Source organism: Helobdella robusta, assembly GCF_000326865.2.
Source record: "Helobdella robusta unplaced genomic scaffold HELROscaffold_1, whole genome shotgun sequence".
Taxonomy (NCBI): Eukaryota; Metazoa; Annelida; class Clitellata; order Rhynchobdellida; family Glossiphoniidae; genus Helobdella; species Helobdella robusta.
The window spans coordinates 4,128,149-4,145,773 of record NW_008703570.1 but is presented as its reverse complement, the minus strand read 5'-3'; the positions used below and the strand labels follow the sequence as shown (position 1 = coordinate 4,145,773).

The 17,625-nt window shown below is 30.8% G+C and overlaps 2 protein-coding genes across 2 annotated transcripts in view; both read right to left on the bottom strand.

Annotated features, from left to right (window-relative positions):
- Positions 1-1,483, bottom strand: part of HELRODRAFT_158794 (hypothetical protein) — a gene marked incomplete at both ends in the record, with an annotated part of 3,092 nt that extends 1,609 nt beyond the window's left edge. The window contains one exon of the mRNA XM_009010779.1: positions 1,170-1,483. Coding sequence (XP_009009027.1) covers positions 1,170-1,483 — 314 coding nt within the window. The remainder of the gene's footprint in view (positions 1-1,169) is intronic.
- Positions 1,484-4,795: 3,312 nt separating this feature from the next.
- Positions 4,796-8,115, bottom strand: HELRODRAFT_158793 (hypothetical protein; the record flags this gene model as incomplete). Its single annotated transcript, XM_009010778.1, has 5 exons — positions 4,796-4,937; positions 6,217-6,437; positions 7,447-7,524; positions 7,895-7,949; positions 8,030-8,115. The coding sequence occupies 5 exons, from the start codon at positions 8,113-8,115 to the stop codon at positions 4,796-4,798; spliced, it is 582 nt and encodes a 193-aa protein (XP_009009026.1).
- Positions 8,116-17,625: the final 9,510 nt, after the last annotated feature.

The window sequence follows — 17,625 nt, the reverse complement described above, 5'->3', positions numbered from 1 at the left end:
TAACAATAATAACAATAACAATGATAATATTATAAACTCGGAAACACGAATATTGTAGTATGATGATATGGCTGATTTTGTTATATATATATATATATATATATATATATATATATATATATATATATATATATATATATATATGCTAACTAGGTATAGAAAAAATGTATATTGCTATATATAGAAAAAATATACATATATATATATACATATCTTCGAGACGTACACATTCACATACGTACACACTTGTGCGTGAACAAAGACGATAACCACGTGAAGCAATAGAGCTATAAAGAAATTTCATATAAAATATATATACGGCAACATGTGGTCAAGACAAATTCACATACATATGCTCACTTGTGGTCAATAGAAATTCAGACAGTAGGCGTGCATATTCATAAACACTCACAAATTGTTTTGCTAAATCAATAATTGTAATTTATTAATGTTGTTTAACACTTTTTAGAAGCTTTAGATTTTTATTCAATTCGGTACTAAATCCACGTTCTTAATATTTGCTTTTTTGAAAAAAAAATCTGTTTTTGGCGTTCAAAAATTTGCAAAATAGGAAAAAAGGAAAATGAGAGAAAAAACGCGAGAATAAGTTGAAGAAATAGGAATTTTGGGGGACGTTATCATAAATAAGAATTTGGGAAGGAATCGGGAAAGACAAACAAAAAATGAGAGGGAATTGGGAATTTAAATCCCCGCTCACTTCTAATCTGAACGTTGACCAGTCAGCAATTGCGTCATTACAACACATTTTCTGCGATGTAAACAATCGCCCCAGAGTATTCCGTCAGCACCAATTATAATGGATGCGTGACGTCATTACCTCTCTTGCTTCCCTCAGAGAGTGCAATGGGAAAGTAACGATGAGGCAATTCCAGTTTGAAATTTCAGAAATAATTTTTATTAATGAACTAATGTAACAACTGCAATTGTATTTAAATTCTAGATTAAAACTTTCTTTACATAATTTTTCTATTCCAAAAATAATCAATTCAAATTAATTTAATTTAAATTCAAAAAAGTGCGAACTTGCAAGAATTAATTTATATAGGATAGGCCTACATGTTTTGTAATTATATTTTACAAACTTTACAAATTTTAAAAACGGCCAATGTTGCTAGCTACTTCTAACAATTCGTTCTAAACAAACAAACCTTATAATTCCATCGTTGTATCTTGATTGAGAATATCTTTGGAAGTCGAAGAGTTTATCCAAGTACCAAGTGTTGTTGTTGACGGGCATGATGATCTTCCTGCCAGTTAAGTGGGAGAACCTTAAGAGGGCCGCCAACATGAAAAGGTGGTTGCCCGCCCGGTGGTCCCCACGCAACATACTCTCGCCTAATGTCACGTACGAACCGTTTGAAGTTTTTAACTCGTTTAATTTGTAGACAGTGAAAATTAACGTTTTTAAAATTAAACATAAAAAAATCAAATATTTAAATTTTTTCTTGTATGACTTAATCATTTTGTCTGGAAAACAGTTTTAAAGTTGATACATATAATCAGACTATCACTTTATAATAAAATCAGACTATCACTTTATAATATAATCAGACTATCACTTTATAATATAATCAGACAAACCGTTGAATTTTATAACAAATTTATTGCTGGAATCTGAGAAGTTAAATCAGACGAACATTACAAAAAGTTTAATAAATATTCTTCAACAGATGTAAATGCTGCAAAAATAATCAGTTTTGTATTAAAGCATGCTTTCAAATCATTAAACTCCATAACATTAATATTCCATAACCACGAATGGTTGAGAACAATGTAACAAGAACAGTATTAATTGTCAGTTGTAGAGTATTAATTACGCAAGCGGTGTATAACTTAATCGATTCAAGCATATGTATTTTAAAATTTAGTTAACTACTTCTAACTGATAAAACAAAATGGCAAATAAAATAATAAAATATAAACAATTAGTCTGTTATACAATTAAACATTGCTTCAACCGTTTCAGAATGTATGTTAATATGTATGCACATATGTATATGTGTACGTCTGTAATGTGTGATCGCTGAGTGGCCTATTTTTAATCTATTGATAACAGACCGAAGAGTCTATTGAAAACAGACTGATGAGCTTTTTGTCATTTACTGTTGGCATACTTAATTTTAAGAAATGTGATGTTTTATTTCACTCCTGCTGCCATTTTTCAACAATAAGATTGTTTGTTAAATTCTTCAAATCACTGGACGGAATTGGAACTCTAGATAATAGCATCAGATGAGCTTGAAAATCCATCTGATCTACCTTTTCATTTTTTTCAATTCCAATGTGGCTGGGAATCCACATTATAATTAATTTTTTGTTGCTATCCAGGATATTATAAATCTTATTTTGCATTTGAATTATTAATGGATTTAGGGCTGTGTATTGTTTCAAGGCTGATAGAGTAGACAAGGAATCCGAAAATATTATGAATTTATTTTTCTCTTAATTAATAATAAAGTTTAAAGCCATGTTTATAGCAAGGATCTCTGAGGTCTATATTGAAGAAGCTCCTGGTAGGTGCATCATTAATCCATGAACACGTTTCCTATGTCAGTAGGTCACCATTGCTGCAGACGTTGAATTTTCCCTTTTTGATCCATCCGTATATATTTGAATACAGTTTAAATTGTTATTAATTTTTTCTTTTACTAAGTTTTTTGCTATTTTTACATCATGGCCCATTCCTGTTATTGACGTATCAATTTCTGGGTGCTTTAGTAACAAAGTAGAAAATTCAAACTTTAATTCTTCCATGGTCTTTATATTTTTAATGTTTTTGATGAATTCATTTACTCTTATTAGAAATGATTTTGATTTTGGTGCCTTAGTTTTTACATCTGAGATTTAATTTTTAGAAAGTAATTTAAGGCAAATTTTTGGTGTCTTAAATTTAATGGCATTTCTCCTGCCAAAACATGGAGACTTATGGATGGTGATGTTCTGTATGCTCCTAGACACCTTCTTAACGATTCGTTGACTATTGAATGTAGAATCTTCATGTAGGATTTTCGTGTAGAGCCAACACTGCTCTTATAGTTGCATGGAAAATTGTTATCAGATGCTGTTGGTCTGCTCCCCATTTATTTTGGGATAACACTTTGATTAAATTGGATGCTTTTAGGTATTTTTTTTTGTTTCCAAAATGTGGGGAATGAAATTTAATTTTGAGTCTAATATTTTTTTTCAAATCTGCTGAAGTAATTAGTAAAAGCTGCTTGCTTGACTTTATCAACGTGGACCCCAGAGAGACTCAGCTATGGTCATTTAACACACATACATACTCACACACGCACATATATGCAAACAAACGAAAAAACAAAATTTTTTTATTTAAAAAATTTTTGAAAATTAAAAATGTAATTTTGTGGGCTTTTTTTTGAATAACGCACTTGAATCCGCAGCAAATCGCACAGACAAAATCCGCAAACCGTATGCATAATGTTTTTGAAAACGTTGTCGATCGGTTTTCTTAATAATTGAAAGAAATGGTTTTTCTGCGCCTGAAAAGGGAATGATTTTAAACAAAAAATGAAGACTTTTATATAACTCAACATGAACATCCGACTGCCTGCAATTTTCAAAATATTGTATTGTGATTGATAAAATTTTTCTTAACTTAGAACAAATAAGTTCAAAAAATGTTTTGAAATTTTATAACTTTCAAGCATAGCAAAACAGTAAATGTTATTAAAAAACGAAAAATCGAATATTGCTATTGTCTCTGACACTTTTCCAACTAGTTCAATTGTTTATTCAATTTCTCCGACAAACGCTAAAAAGCGTAGCATGCTGATGTAATATATCTAGCTATTTTTTTGCGAGATCAATTTTTAATCAATTAATTAAATTAAATTAGTTGATTTTGTAAAAAAAAAGAACATGCACGCGTACAAATTCAAGTACATTCAACCAAATGATATGTTAATGCAATAATGAAAAAAAGTAATTTAAATATTTAACAAAAGGTTCGTTAGTGAAAAATGGCCAGATATTTAACCGGAGCCGATTTAAAGTAATATAATTAAATTTAAAGTAAAGTACTTGTCGGAAATTCTCACTCGCTATAAATTCACGTATTTGTAGATTCAAGTCAACTTACAAACTTTTTTCTTTTTTATTCGGCAGAGTAACAGTAGGTCTCTATCGACCAAAAGTGTTTTTGTAAATTACTTTAAAAGAACACCTTAGTTTGCAATATTGTCTACTGGGATAATAATTGCACTATTACTCTGGCTTATGACCGCATACTACATTTTTATGGGACTAAAAAGGGGCGAAACGCGTCTAGCCTAGAGCGAGTTTGAGGTTCAGAGAAGTGCATCTTTGGTGTTGGTAAGAAATGGTGTACGTACTTTGTGTACTCATACTTGCACTGGCCGACCGTACTTGCGGGAGCAGGTCAGAAATTTGCATCCATATATATATATATATATATATATATATATATATATATATATATATATATATATATATATATATCAATAAATCAATAAATCTAAGCAGAGACTATAAACTATCTATAGCAAACCATTTAACAAAAAATAGGTAAGGTTAAAATGCATATAACTAGATAACAGGAACTCTAATAATTGGCCCTATGTAATCACATTTTTGGTAGTTTTAATGGTAGTCATGGGAATGAATGGTGCAGCGGATAGCTTTTGTTATATTAATGAATATGTCGAGGGCCAATAAATCTGCATTTTTATGTTTTATTCAAGTTATGACATTTCTCTATTTATTTATTTGTTTGTTATTTTAGTTGTGATTTGTTTCATGTTTCGATCGATGTTATGGTTTTGTTCTCCATGTTCATGCTGTTGGTGTCGTTCGTTGTTTGTGCTTGGATTTCGTCGTTTGTGTTGTTGTTGGTTGTTTTGTTTTCTGTGTTGTTGTTGTGTTGTTGGTTGTTTGTGCTGTTGTTGTGTTATTGTTTTTGTTGTCGTTAGTTATGTTGTTGTTTGTGTTGTTGTTGGTTATTTTGTTGTTTGTGTTGTTGGTGTTTTTGTTGTTTGTGTTGTTGTTGTGTTGCTGTTGTTGGTGTGTGCTTGTTGTTATTGATTTTTTATATATCATGTTATTGATTGTGTTGTCGATGTTGTTGGCGGTTTCGAACATCTGTTGTTAAGTTGCCAGTCTGGCACTAACAGTAAAAGTTAATTTTAATGTAAAGTAACGAAATTTTACATTTTAATGCAAAATTACATTTACATTTTAATGTAAAGTGTGCATTTGGCATTATCACAATTTACTCTGTAACTTAAATTACGCGAGAAGGCTTAGATATAATCCTGAAATAATATTAGCTTTGAACCAGCTTATAGTCACATTCATTCAAATACATCATGAATAATTTATAAACACCATCCAGTTTGGTACATGACATAATTCTAAATGAGTTATAATTCAGCCGAGAATAATTATTATTATCAATAATAATAATTGTTATAATTAATAATGATAATTGTTAATATCAATAATAATTAATAATAATAAGCTTTTGCTTTGAACATTTAAATTATTTCCGCAAATTCAATTTTCGTTTATTCGTGATTCATTTAGAGAAGAGCATGTAGAGCTAAACAATGCTCTCGCCTTTATCTTTTATTTCTCGGTTCTTCTTTTAATGAGTCTGTCGATTCTAGGTAAATCTCGTAGGTTAAGCTGTAACAGAAGTGCGAATGCGTTTGCATTTGAGATATCTTACGTTCTAATTTATAAGAATGACGAACAGGCCTGTAATTAAAGGACTTTTAATTTTTCCACTAAAATTAAAAGTCTACTAACCTTTTTTTATTTCATCTTAATTGTAAAAAGTTTTACAATATCATTACCCTTAATAATTTTAGTGTAGAGGTGATTTGAGTTAGTGATATGCAGAAGAATTCATTTTCAAAATATTAAATAATCTTTATTCACCAAGGAAAGTTTAAAGCTGAACCTTTTAATTACAAAATTTGAATTTCACGTGCTTTTAATTCTGTTGTCATCGAAAAGAATAAAGTGAAGATTTGAATGAAAATATTATGAGACCAACTTGGATTAAAAGAAACAAAAAATTACATTAAAACATTTTTCCTCGAGAGCCACGCATGTAAAACGATAAAATTGATCTTAATTTTGTAGTTGAATCAAATTTTTATTTAAAAAAAAATCTTTAGAAGGACAAATAACCTTGCTATTGTATCAAAAAACCTTGCTTGTGAATGTTTTCGAAAGTCGAAGAGTTTATCCAAGTACCAAGTGTTTTTGTTGTTGACGGGCATGATGACCTTCCTGTCAGTTAAGTAGGAGAACCTTAAGAGGGCCGCCAACATGAAGAGGTGGTTGCCCGCCCGGTGGTCCCCACGCAACATACTCTCGCATAACGTCACGTATGAATTGTGTGAAACTAGCAGTGATTTTAATGCATTTAGCTTCCAGAAGGATGAACAAAATAAAACACAGCAGATAACGAAGATTGAACATTTTACAGTTTTCTTCCTAATATTATTCATTGTAAATGCTGAAAACAAATTTAACGAAAGAATTATTAATCTTGTTAACGTTTAATAATGATATCAGGCGAACAGACACATGTTTTTTAATGATCGATGGCAGTTTGAAAAGTTCACAGGTGAACGCGAGACAAACGTGTGTCCACATCAGACGTGCAAGAATCTTAATGTAAACACACGTGCGTGCGTGTGTGCGTGTTGATGAATTTGTTGTCGGCTTATGATGATCTTGTTTGAAATAATAGATCTTAATGTTGATGTATTATAATTAAATTTTTAGACCTTCATTATGCAGTTTCGACAAACACAGAACTGCTCAAATGTTATTCTATACTTTTTAATCAAATTTCATGCCTGTTCCAAAAGCTGCATCCTTCGCACCACACGCGGTACGTATACATTATGTACATAAGCGCAAAAACCACAACACGCGCGTCTGGCGTATGATAGTCATTGAGCTTCGGACAGACAAAATTTAAACCAGGCCGTCACGTAATAAATACGCTAGACTCAGCACTTCTGAGCGACTGAGCTAGCTCGCCGACCAAATGCAGAGATATATTTGTAGCTTACTCAATCGGTTCGAACCCGAGCTCATCAGCTACACGTTCAAAATTTCAAATAGGTAGCGTGACTAAAATTATTTAGGCGCGAAATTATTTTTGTGCAAAAAGTTTTTTTTATCATTATTTATTTGCTAGAACTATTTGTAACTAAATTTTATTATTTCAATTTATTTCATCCATTGCATGATGATATACAATTTATTTCGTGATGAGTTGAAATGCTGACATTTTTTACACGCACATTTTAAAATTTTCAAACTTTTATAAGAAAATGGATATATTAAATAAAAATGCAACGAAAATGATTGATGTTTTTTATTATAAATAGGTATTTACTCGGCCAGTCTACCTGTTGTACACACCTCACGGTGGGCCGCTACCGAATTTCTCCTTCTACTTCTCCCGCATCCGACAATCCTGCAGCCCACAAACTTTTTTGGCTTTCGTTATCTGTTTTTAAATAATATTTATAATTAATTGTAATTACTCTGTCATATGTCATTTAATTATTTAGTTTTTTCAACATTTTCTAAGTTTTGGTTTGCCTTTGACGAAATTAATTTTATATGATACTTAAGTTTTGGATGATGTTTGTTTTCTATTTTGGAGCTGTGAGTGCAGGATGTCACGTTCAAAAGGGGGAAGAGTCAAGAAAAGGGATAAAATCCTATGTGACATCCAGTTTTTCTTCACATTTTCAATTTTTATTGTGAGTTGAAACAAATTTTGTGAGCACATTTCTATCAAAACAGGTTATAAAATATGGTGTGCTCAGAACTTCTTTGAGGCATTTTTAGTATGGTCATGTACGTGCTTATTCAGATTCAAGGCTGTTAGATGCAGTTGAGCAATAATTAGTGGTGGCCTGAATATTTTGCATGCAAAATATTCAATTGTTGGCAACTTTCCTCTTGAAGAGCGTTGAATCAGAAAATTATGACGTACTTTAGATGGGAGACGGTTTGGAAATTTTTAACAGTTTGTGAGAGGGCAGAGGAGGGGAGCCATGAAATAACAAAACAGCGAGACATTCTTCGCGGACAGTCCCTCAGGCGATACTTACAGAGACACTAGAAAAGAATTTGTGAGGAAAACATATTTTCGAATTGTTATTTTGAAAATAATAGATTTCAATCAATTAACAAATAACATAAATACCACAATTTCATTATAATTGAACAATAGTTTTAAAATATTGGCAATCAGTTAATGTAATTTTTTTCGTATAATTAATTTATTGTTTTTGGTGCAATTAATTTCCTTAACGCTGTTACAACTTTTAAAAGTTAATTTACTTAATTAAAAGCATTCGAAAAGGTGCATCTCTTTTTAAAAGTATAAAAAGCACAACACTTTTAGCAAAATGAGCTACAACTAATATAGATGATTGAGTAGATATCACTACAAACAGGTATTTCTTAAAAATCACGATCTTGAAAAACCGTTTTGAGAATATAAATAACTTTTTTTAAATTTTCAACGCCATTTTCAAAATCGGATCAAAAACTTCGACTCCTGCAAATACGTACTCCCCGCATCAGATGTTCAAAATGTTCAATAAACCAATAAGCCAAAGTTCAGTTTGAATTTATGAGGTTTCTATTGATGTTGCTTACCTAGATGTCCCAACAAATAATTACTATCATAGTATTAATATTAATTTTTGATATGACTGGATGACGAGGTGAACGGAGCTGTAAGGGAGCACAGGAAAAATGTAACACCCTTACGTTTTTGATTTTGTTGATTTTCTGCTTTTACTGTTGGTGGGGATGTTTTTCATTTTAGAATATGCAACTTTCGCCATAGATATTCTTCGTTTGATATCCACATCACATTTACAACCTGAAGTAATCAGACTTTCGAGATGATTGAAGCTGTTGACTTGTTTCACCTGTTTACCATTAAAGATTATGGAGCAGATCGGGACGGTTTTGCTTTTACTAATAACCATGCACTCTGTTTTGTTAATGTTAATTTGCAGGCCTTTACTTTCACTTTCCAAAACCAGTTTGGAAACAATGCTTTGCAGTTTTTCTATTGATTCCGCTATAGGAGCTGTATCATCAGCGTATCTTACATTGTTTATATTTACACCTCCAATGGATATTCCAGGTAGATCTTCCTTCTATCTTTCTCACAATGATCTCACTATAGAGATTGTACAGGTCTGGAGAGAACACACAGCCTTGCATTACACCTTTCTCTCTTTTGACAAAACTAGTCGTCTTGTTACCAACTTTCATCAGTGCTATTTTTCCCAATAGAGGTTTTTGATAACTCTCGTGTCTTTTCCATCAATGTCCAAAATTTTCACTATTTCCATAAGCTGCACGTGTTTCACGCTAGCAAAAGCTTTGGAGTAATCGAATTAATTATTTGATTGAACCTAAACGCCCCGGTTTACGATCGTCTTATTTCTCCATCGCTTGCGAAGTTCAGAGCGGATCTCAAGACCCATCTGTTTTCAAAATTCATTGAGGAGCGCTGTTGAACATCGCGGAAATAGCGCTTTATAAGCTAATTGATTGATTGATTGATTGATTGATTGATTGATTGATTGAATCGACAAAACATATAAACAAGTCTTCCTACATTTCAATCGCTCGTTCACTGATCATTCGTAGCATAAAGATAGCGCTTCTTGTGCCACAATCGTCAACAAAACCACTTTGATTATAATAAATTATCATTGGAAATACTAAATTTTGTATGAAATAATTTACATAAGATTTTATTTACCATACAGTTGCACATGTACCATTCTTGTCTTGCTGTGGCATCTTAAAATCATTATATATTCATAATAAATTCATAATAATTCGTAATCATAATATATTTTGTTGTCCAAGTGTACACGCCAATTAAACATGGGCTCTCAGACCGGCAATCAAAGATATTCCTAACTTTTAATTGGCGTCGTTGTCGTCAGTATTACCGATCATTGAAAAAGAAATTTTTTAGCACCTAACTAGACCGTTACTACTTAATTATATATTCCCCGGGTAATTTCACAACATCTCAATAAGTGCCCAACAGTTTGTGCTAATTTCCCAATTGTTTCTCAATGTTTTTATGTAGGTACATTCCGTAAATTTGTTTGTGTACGATTATTTCTTGATATCGAGTCAAAATTTGCCAATAAACTAATAGAGCATGCCTGTGTAGTATATACCGTGTAGGTCTGAACTCTGTACGTATTATATTGTTTGGAATGAATTGTTGTTTTATTTGTCTGTCCGTTCATTGTTTCATTTGTTCATAAACATAACATTAACAATGAAATTATTTTTACGTTTTTTTTCTTGAAAACAAAATTTGTATCATCATTTGAAACATGATAAAATCGAAATCTTTAAAAAAAAGAATTAATTTTTCAAAAACATTTTTCAAAAACAAATATTTCGTTTAACTGAATTTTTTTAATAATATTTATTAGCAGTTTAATGTCGTTTAATGTTCATCTACTTGATGATTGAAACATACTTGTTGCTGTTCTGCATCCGAAGCCATTAGCTGATTTGTGTTTGTCTAATATGTGTGAGAGGTTTCAAATTGATTATCTACTTGACAACTTCCGCTGATTTACTTATATAAAGGTTTTTCCTACTGTCTTTCAACACATTGCAACAAATCCAGGATTAAAAATGAATAAATTTCTAATATTTTGTTTTAGCGTTTCTGTTTTTCTATGCATGAAATCGGGCTTTTGCGATAACAGCCTTGAAAACAAACCTTTCGACCCGTACATGTTCCAGTCTTATACGGTTGCCAATTATTACTGTTACTGCCAAGATCGAAACCCAAAGTGTCCAGAGTTCTTTGAATGTTCAAGGAATGTCATGGAGTGCTACTGCAAGAGATGCTCGTGCTTTCCAAACATCATAACTCCGAGACGTTAATTTGATTGTTGTTTTGAACGTTAGATTGAATTCTTATTCATATATTATTTTTCATTTCAAAGGTTACAACTACAATGAAGCTGATGCAGCTCACGCTGATTATCTGGCTGGTCTGTGGAGACTTGAATACGATAATGATGGTATCTACTAAGCTGGAAAAATTAGCTCCAGAGTCTAAATAGACTGTGGTACGAACATAAAAGAAATCCACAAATTCTGTTATTAAACTTGTTTTACGATGTGAATTGTTTTATCCGAATAAAATCAATCTGAAAAGTTTATTTATCTACATTACTCTTTAGGTGTTTATCAATACCATAAACGTTACGATTAATAAAAATTAACGAACAAAATCGAGATATTTTTATTATTGTAGTTGCTGTAGGTTGTATGATAATGATTGAATGAATGAATGAATGAATGAATGAAGGAATGAATGAACGAACGAACGAACGAATGAATGAACGAACGAACGAATGAATGAATAAATGAATGAATCATTAACATTAGAGGTGATTTGATAACGATGTTTAACATGTTGAATGAAAAGGACCAACGAAGCTTGCCGGAATTATTGAGAACCACCAGACGAACAAGAGGACATGAGATGAGGCTAACAACACTGACATTCCATACGAACTTAAGAAAAAATTATTTTGTTAATAGAACTATTAATATTTGGAATAATTTGAATGATGATGATGTTAATTGCAGTGATTTGAATGAGTTTAAAAAAAAGTTGGATGATTTTCTTATGAATGCTAAATTTAAATACGATTGGAGAACAGAGTTGAAGTATGACTACTCTACTCGTGAATGCTGTTTATAGATTTTGGATGATGGTATAAATGTTTGTTTTGACATGATTGTCTTTAAGAGAGGAAGATATATATGAATGGTTGAAATTGGAATTTTTATGAAGAAATGTTTGCGTATATATATATATATATATATATATATATAAAGTTGAATTAATAATTGAAGTTATTCTCTTATATTTTTGTTTATTAATTAATTTATTTATTGTTTGATCTTTATGTATGAACAGAACATATTTACATATATTCATGTACATTGTTTATGTGTTAAAATTTTATAGTTAATTTTGTGTCGCAGGCATAGGGACATTTTGTCTTCGCCCATGTTTTTTCTTATAATAATAATAATATGTTTGTTAATGACGGTTTTGTCGTTGGTAGCGTCTTTATTATTGAAGTGGATTTTTGTGGCTTTTCATCTTTGTAGATTGTATTCTAGATTTTGTTGAGGATTCCTAGTTCTGTAATGAATGGAAGTATTATATTCGTGATATTTTGGTCGTGGAACAAATTTCGTTAATTTTTCTAATTAATTAATTTTTCGTTAATTTTAATTTAAGTTGGTCATATTTTGTGCATTCCATTGGGGTATGTTGGATTGGCAGGTTGATATTGCATTCGTTACAGTGGGGAGGGAGAAGGCTTTTTGTTGAGAATCCAAGAGTGCATTAAATTTGTGTGTCCTATTTTTATTCTGTTCATTTTAGTTTAGAAGAATCTGTTTATCTCTGAATATTTTGTTTGTCTTTTAGTTAATTTTGCTCTGGTTAGATGGTTGAAGCTATTGTACCTATTCCATTGTAACTGCTATTTTTCGGTGATGTAGTGTTTTACAGATTGTTTAATATTGTTTTTTGGAAACGGTTAGTTGAAAATTTGGAATGAGTTGACCAAGGAAGCTGCTTTATTTGCTTGCTGATTGCTGATTATTAAAGAGCGTTCTTGCTTCTAGACTTGATAATGAATCAGAAAATATTATGAGTTTGTTATTTTTCTTTTTAATTACACAGTTTAACCCCATGTTTATGGCTGTCAATGCTGCTGTGAAAATATGAAAATAGACTTTGGTTCACATGGATGTTGCATGAGTGTAATTTTATGATCGATGATTGCTGCCCCTGTCGCTGAGTTGTTCATTTTTGATTCTCGGTATATATTTGTGTTTTGTTTGAATATTTTTAAATTATTTTTTTAAACATAACTTTTAATTGGACTGCATCTTTTTTTGAGTTTTTCAACGAAACGACCCCAACTGCTCTACTGATGACTTGTAGTGGTATTGGCTTGGTAACATCCATCATCATTTTTAAGTTCTCGATTACCTCTAAGGCTTTTGATGCTAGATTTTGATTGGTTGTCTTCAGATATTGAAGCACTTAATTGGTTGGTTGCGATAAAACTTTGATGTAATAATTTAATAGTAATTTTAAATGTCGCTTTTCTGCTATAGTGTGGGACTAATTGAAGATGACGCTCTATATGCTCCTAGACATATTCTTAAATTCATTGATTATCAGTTCTATTAATTTTAAATAAGAACCTCTTGCTATATAATAAAAATCGATTTATTTTATATTTTGTACCAGGCATTAGATAAACTTTAAAATAATTTTTTGTCATCACCACTAGAATTAATGTTTAAGATGTTAATCATAATTAATTTTTTATTCTATTAACTTATTTGACTGCTAAACTTGTGTTTGAACATTCTACTTGTGAATCTTTTTCGGTTCCGTATGCACGCCAACAAGTTTTAAACATTTTACAAAAAATTAAGTTGATGTTACTTAAAAATAAAGTGCAGTAATATTTAAGACCTAGAAAAACACTAACCACAAGCTATCTGCAAGATAAACGTGACGTCAATGTTTACTTGTTTTGTCAATATTTACCTATGTAATTAAAAAGATGGAAAAATTTGTGGCATTCCTAACTTGTTAAAACTTGAAGTTAGTTGGCACTTCTTGCATAAATGTAAAATTTGTTTTCATGAGTTTCATTCCATAGTATTTATTCAAAATGTAAGTTTTTTTTGTTTCATTCAAGCAATTTTTTACTTAATGCTTTTAAAAAAAGCAAAATATAGCAGAATTTGTGAGTCGCCAATTTGGAAATAAAGCAGCGAGTGGCGTGTGATGGCGTTACCGTACAATAGCCTGGAACGATCGACTGGATTGTTCAAACAAGACAGAGTTAACGAAAATGATTTGATCCTCAGTGGAAGGAACTACTCCGCTCTGTGTGAAAGAGCATCAGCTCGTTGCAGTCCCAAAGCTCCGCCGTGCCAATACTCGGTTGGTTGGCTTCGTTAATGAGTAGCTCACATTGATAATTTAATAGAGAGTTGACATCATTATTCAGACACTGATATCTTTATATTGCTTCAACATTCGTAAATTAACAATGATTTTTAAAATTAATTTAAGAATTTCATCTCAGAGAGTTTAAGAAGATCTAAAAAAATTAATCTAAAAATTTGAACGCAAGTTGTTTAATAAGGACATGAACTTTGACTGGGATTACATTATCTAACAAAATGACTTATATACATATAATATATATATATATATATATATATATATATAATATAATATAATACATATACAATAGATATATACGTGTATATATAGTATGAGGTATATACTATATGTACAATATACAATTAACGTAAAGAAATCAGTTGACTGTTCCGAAAAACTGCAACAAAAGTACGAAGCGAGACAGGCCATGGCTGAAGCCGTGGAGAACGAGAAACGGAAAGTCGACCTAACAAACCACCTCCGTAAAAGTTGTGAGAGAAAAACAAAAATTGAAGAAGCAAAAAAAAAGTTGAACTCAAGAACGCAAGAAAAACTTTCTTTAAATGTTATTTTTATTTTTGCACTAATCATTATTAAGTTATTTACAAACATCAACATTTTCAATATGCCTAATTATGAACTGAAAAACATTCATCAAGCGAGCACTGCTATTTACGGAAGTCTTGCATCAGAACAAACAACAAACAGAAGAAAAAATTAGGCTGGATACGGAGTTGAAGCAAAGAGAGCACGAAATTGACTCGCAAAGTAACCTAGGCAGGATTCAAACGGACGATGTGAAAATTTCGAAAGCCAAAGAAAGAATGATGGACGTGGCATTGGCGAATATAAGAATGTATTTTATTTTAAAAATATAATGAATTAGTTTTTATTTCTTAAATTTTTCCTAGTGCCGAAGCTAACAGGAAAATCAAAAACGAAGAAAAACAGAAATACATCGAAGAAGGGCGAATTATCAGTCAGCTGACAAAAGTATTTTTTGATGAAACCAAAAAATTGGAAACAAAAAAATTAGATGTTAGAAGACAGTTAGACTTGGAAAATAAAAAGCAAATTGAACTGAAAGAAAAAACAAGACAATATCTCCTAGCGCTTGAAAAGGTCAATTATTATATAGAATCCCTGACTTCTTTTTATTGTAATATTGCCATTTATGTAGCGTGTTATGTATAATGCTGTTACGTTAACATTTAATATCTATATATTTGACAAAGGTGTTGTACTGTTCTTTTTATTACACTTTAAAATAAAATTAATATTTCAATTAAACAAACATATGAAGGCAGTTTGAAGAGAGAGACTCAACTCTTTTCGTGGATACGAAGAGGGAGATGTTTAAGTTGATGAACGACAAAAAACATCAAGAAAGGTATTATCAATTATTTGATCAATCCTTTGTTAAATTTTAGTGTATCATGCATATTATATCACAGACTGAATGATGAAAAATTGAACTTAGTTTGGAAAAACACTGAAAATTGGATAAAAAATTTGGAGCCAGAAGAAAAAAGACACAAGTGGTTGTGCGATGTTTACAAGAAGGAAAAAGAATTTGTGGAAGATGACGACAGAAGGAAGCAGAAATTAAAGAACACGCTTGACCATTTGGTTGTAAATTGGAATGAACAAGTTAGAAAAATATTAAAAAATTAAAATTGAAATGCTAGTGATCAATTGGAAGCTTAACTAGTGGGAGCGGCTCTGAGGCAAAATCCCATCATTAAAAGTTTCGGCTTAAACATGATTTTTTAGTCAATACAGCTTTTAAGACACAAATTTCGTAATACATAATGATCTTTTCAATGTAGAAATGATCAAAAAAAAAGTTGGTCAAGCAAAAATGACAACATTCTAGCAAAAGTCGGAGTGGTTACATCGTTGGACAATGTTGTTTTTTCATTATTAGTACTATTATTAACATTAGTGGTAGTAGTAGTAGTAGTAGTAATAATAATAATAATAATAATAATAATAATAATCATAGTTGTGATATTACAATTAGTAATAGTAATTGTAGTATTACTATTTATTATTTTCATTATTATACACATCAGCACTTAATAAATGTAATCTTGACTTTCAGACTTTTTCAAAAGCTGAAGCGAAATGTAAAGAGAAGTTGGAAGATGAACGATGTCTGAAGAAAAGAATTCAGTTGGACTGCAAAACAAAACGCGAAGATGATGAATGGAGAGACAGAAGATATTGCGCTGCCAAATTTGACGCAGAGTACAATTTGAGGAAGCAGGTTTTATTAGTGGTGTTGTCGACATATTTTTTGAAAACGCGTTTTCAATTATATTTTTGTGCATATGTTTCTTAAATTCACAATTTCATTGTCATATTCACACATTTCATTTTATATCTACAAAAAAAATAACTTTTCAAACAAACGCATTTTATTAAATAACCAGCCTAAACATATTTGCGATGTATATGGCTAACAGTTTTTGGTAGAATAAAATTATGAAATGTTTGACTCTGTGAGTTGCAGTGGTATTGCAATGGTTGCATAACCTTTGGATCAAAAAGTTTTAAATTTAAAAAAATGTTATTGTTTTCTTGACGTTCTTGCCATACGAAACTTTCAATAACAATTTGACCAGCCCTGTTTAAAAAACATTAATCTATTTGAACATAAGCCTCATTAACATGCCTATTTAGATGACTTTGCCGATCAGACGATAAATCATGACCCAACCTGATACTCTTTAGGTCGAATCACCATTTAGCGTTTAATTTTAAAAGCAGTTTTTATTTGTTTCTTCGATCAATAAACTGCCCAGTGTTAGAAAGATTGGTCTATTCTGCAACTTTTTCACAACGCTAAAACGTTCATCATTTCTTGAGACTACAACACAGAGGTAAATCTAGACAATAATGACGGGGTTCAAAATTTTTAAAATGTTGAAACTTGAAAGGGGGCAAAAAGTCAAAGTTTACCAGGAAAATTTAATGAAACTGTTGTCATAAAATTTGGATAACAGTTTTATTAAATTTTTGTGATAAACTTGGATAATAATTCTATTTTTATCAAATTTAACATTTTCCAGAAAATTCTATTTTAGTACATTATAATTACTAAATTTAATTATTTCTTGCAATATTATTTTTTGGTTACTTCAATTAAGTCATTTGTTTGTTTAATTTCAAATCTTGTAGAATGAAAAGAACAGAAACCAGCAAACAAATGAATTGGAGGAGAAACTACAAATTGAAAAATTGTTACAAAAATTTCACGAAAAAGGCGTCGAATTGGAAACTTTTAAACGTAATATTCTGCCAAAATTAAAATGTGAAGGAAAAAATACAATTCCTATCGAGAAAATAAGAATTGTTCATATCAATAACAATTAAAATAAAATGAATTTATTTTTTCAATGTTGAACGACTTGTTGTTGTTCGAACCTTCTTATCATTCCATATCCGTTGTTGGTATGTAAAATAAACCTTGAATGACATATTAATTTGCAAGATGTTTAGTTAAATTCATTAGTAAT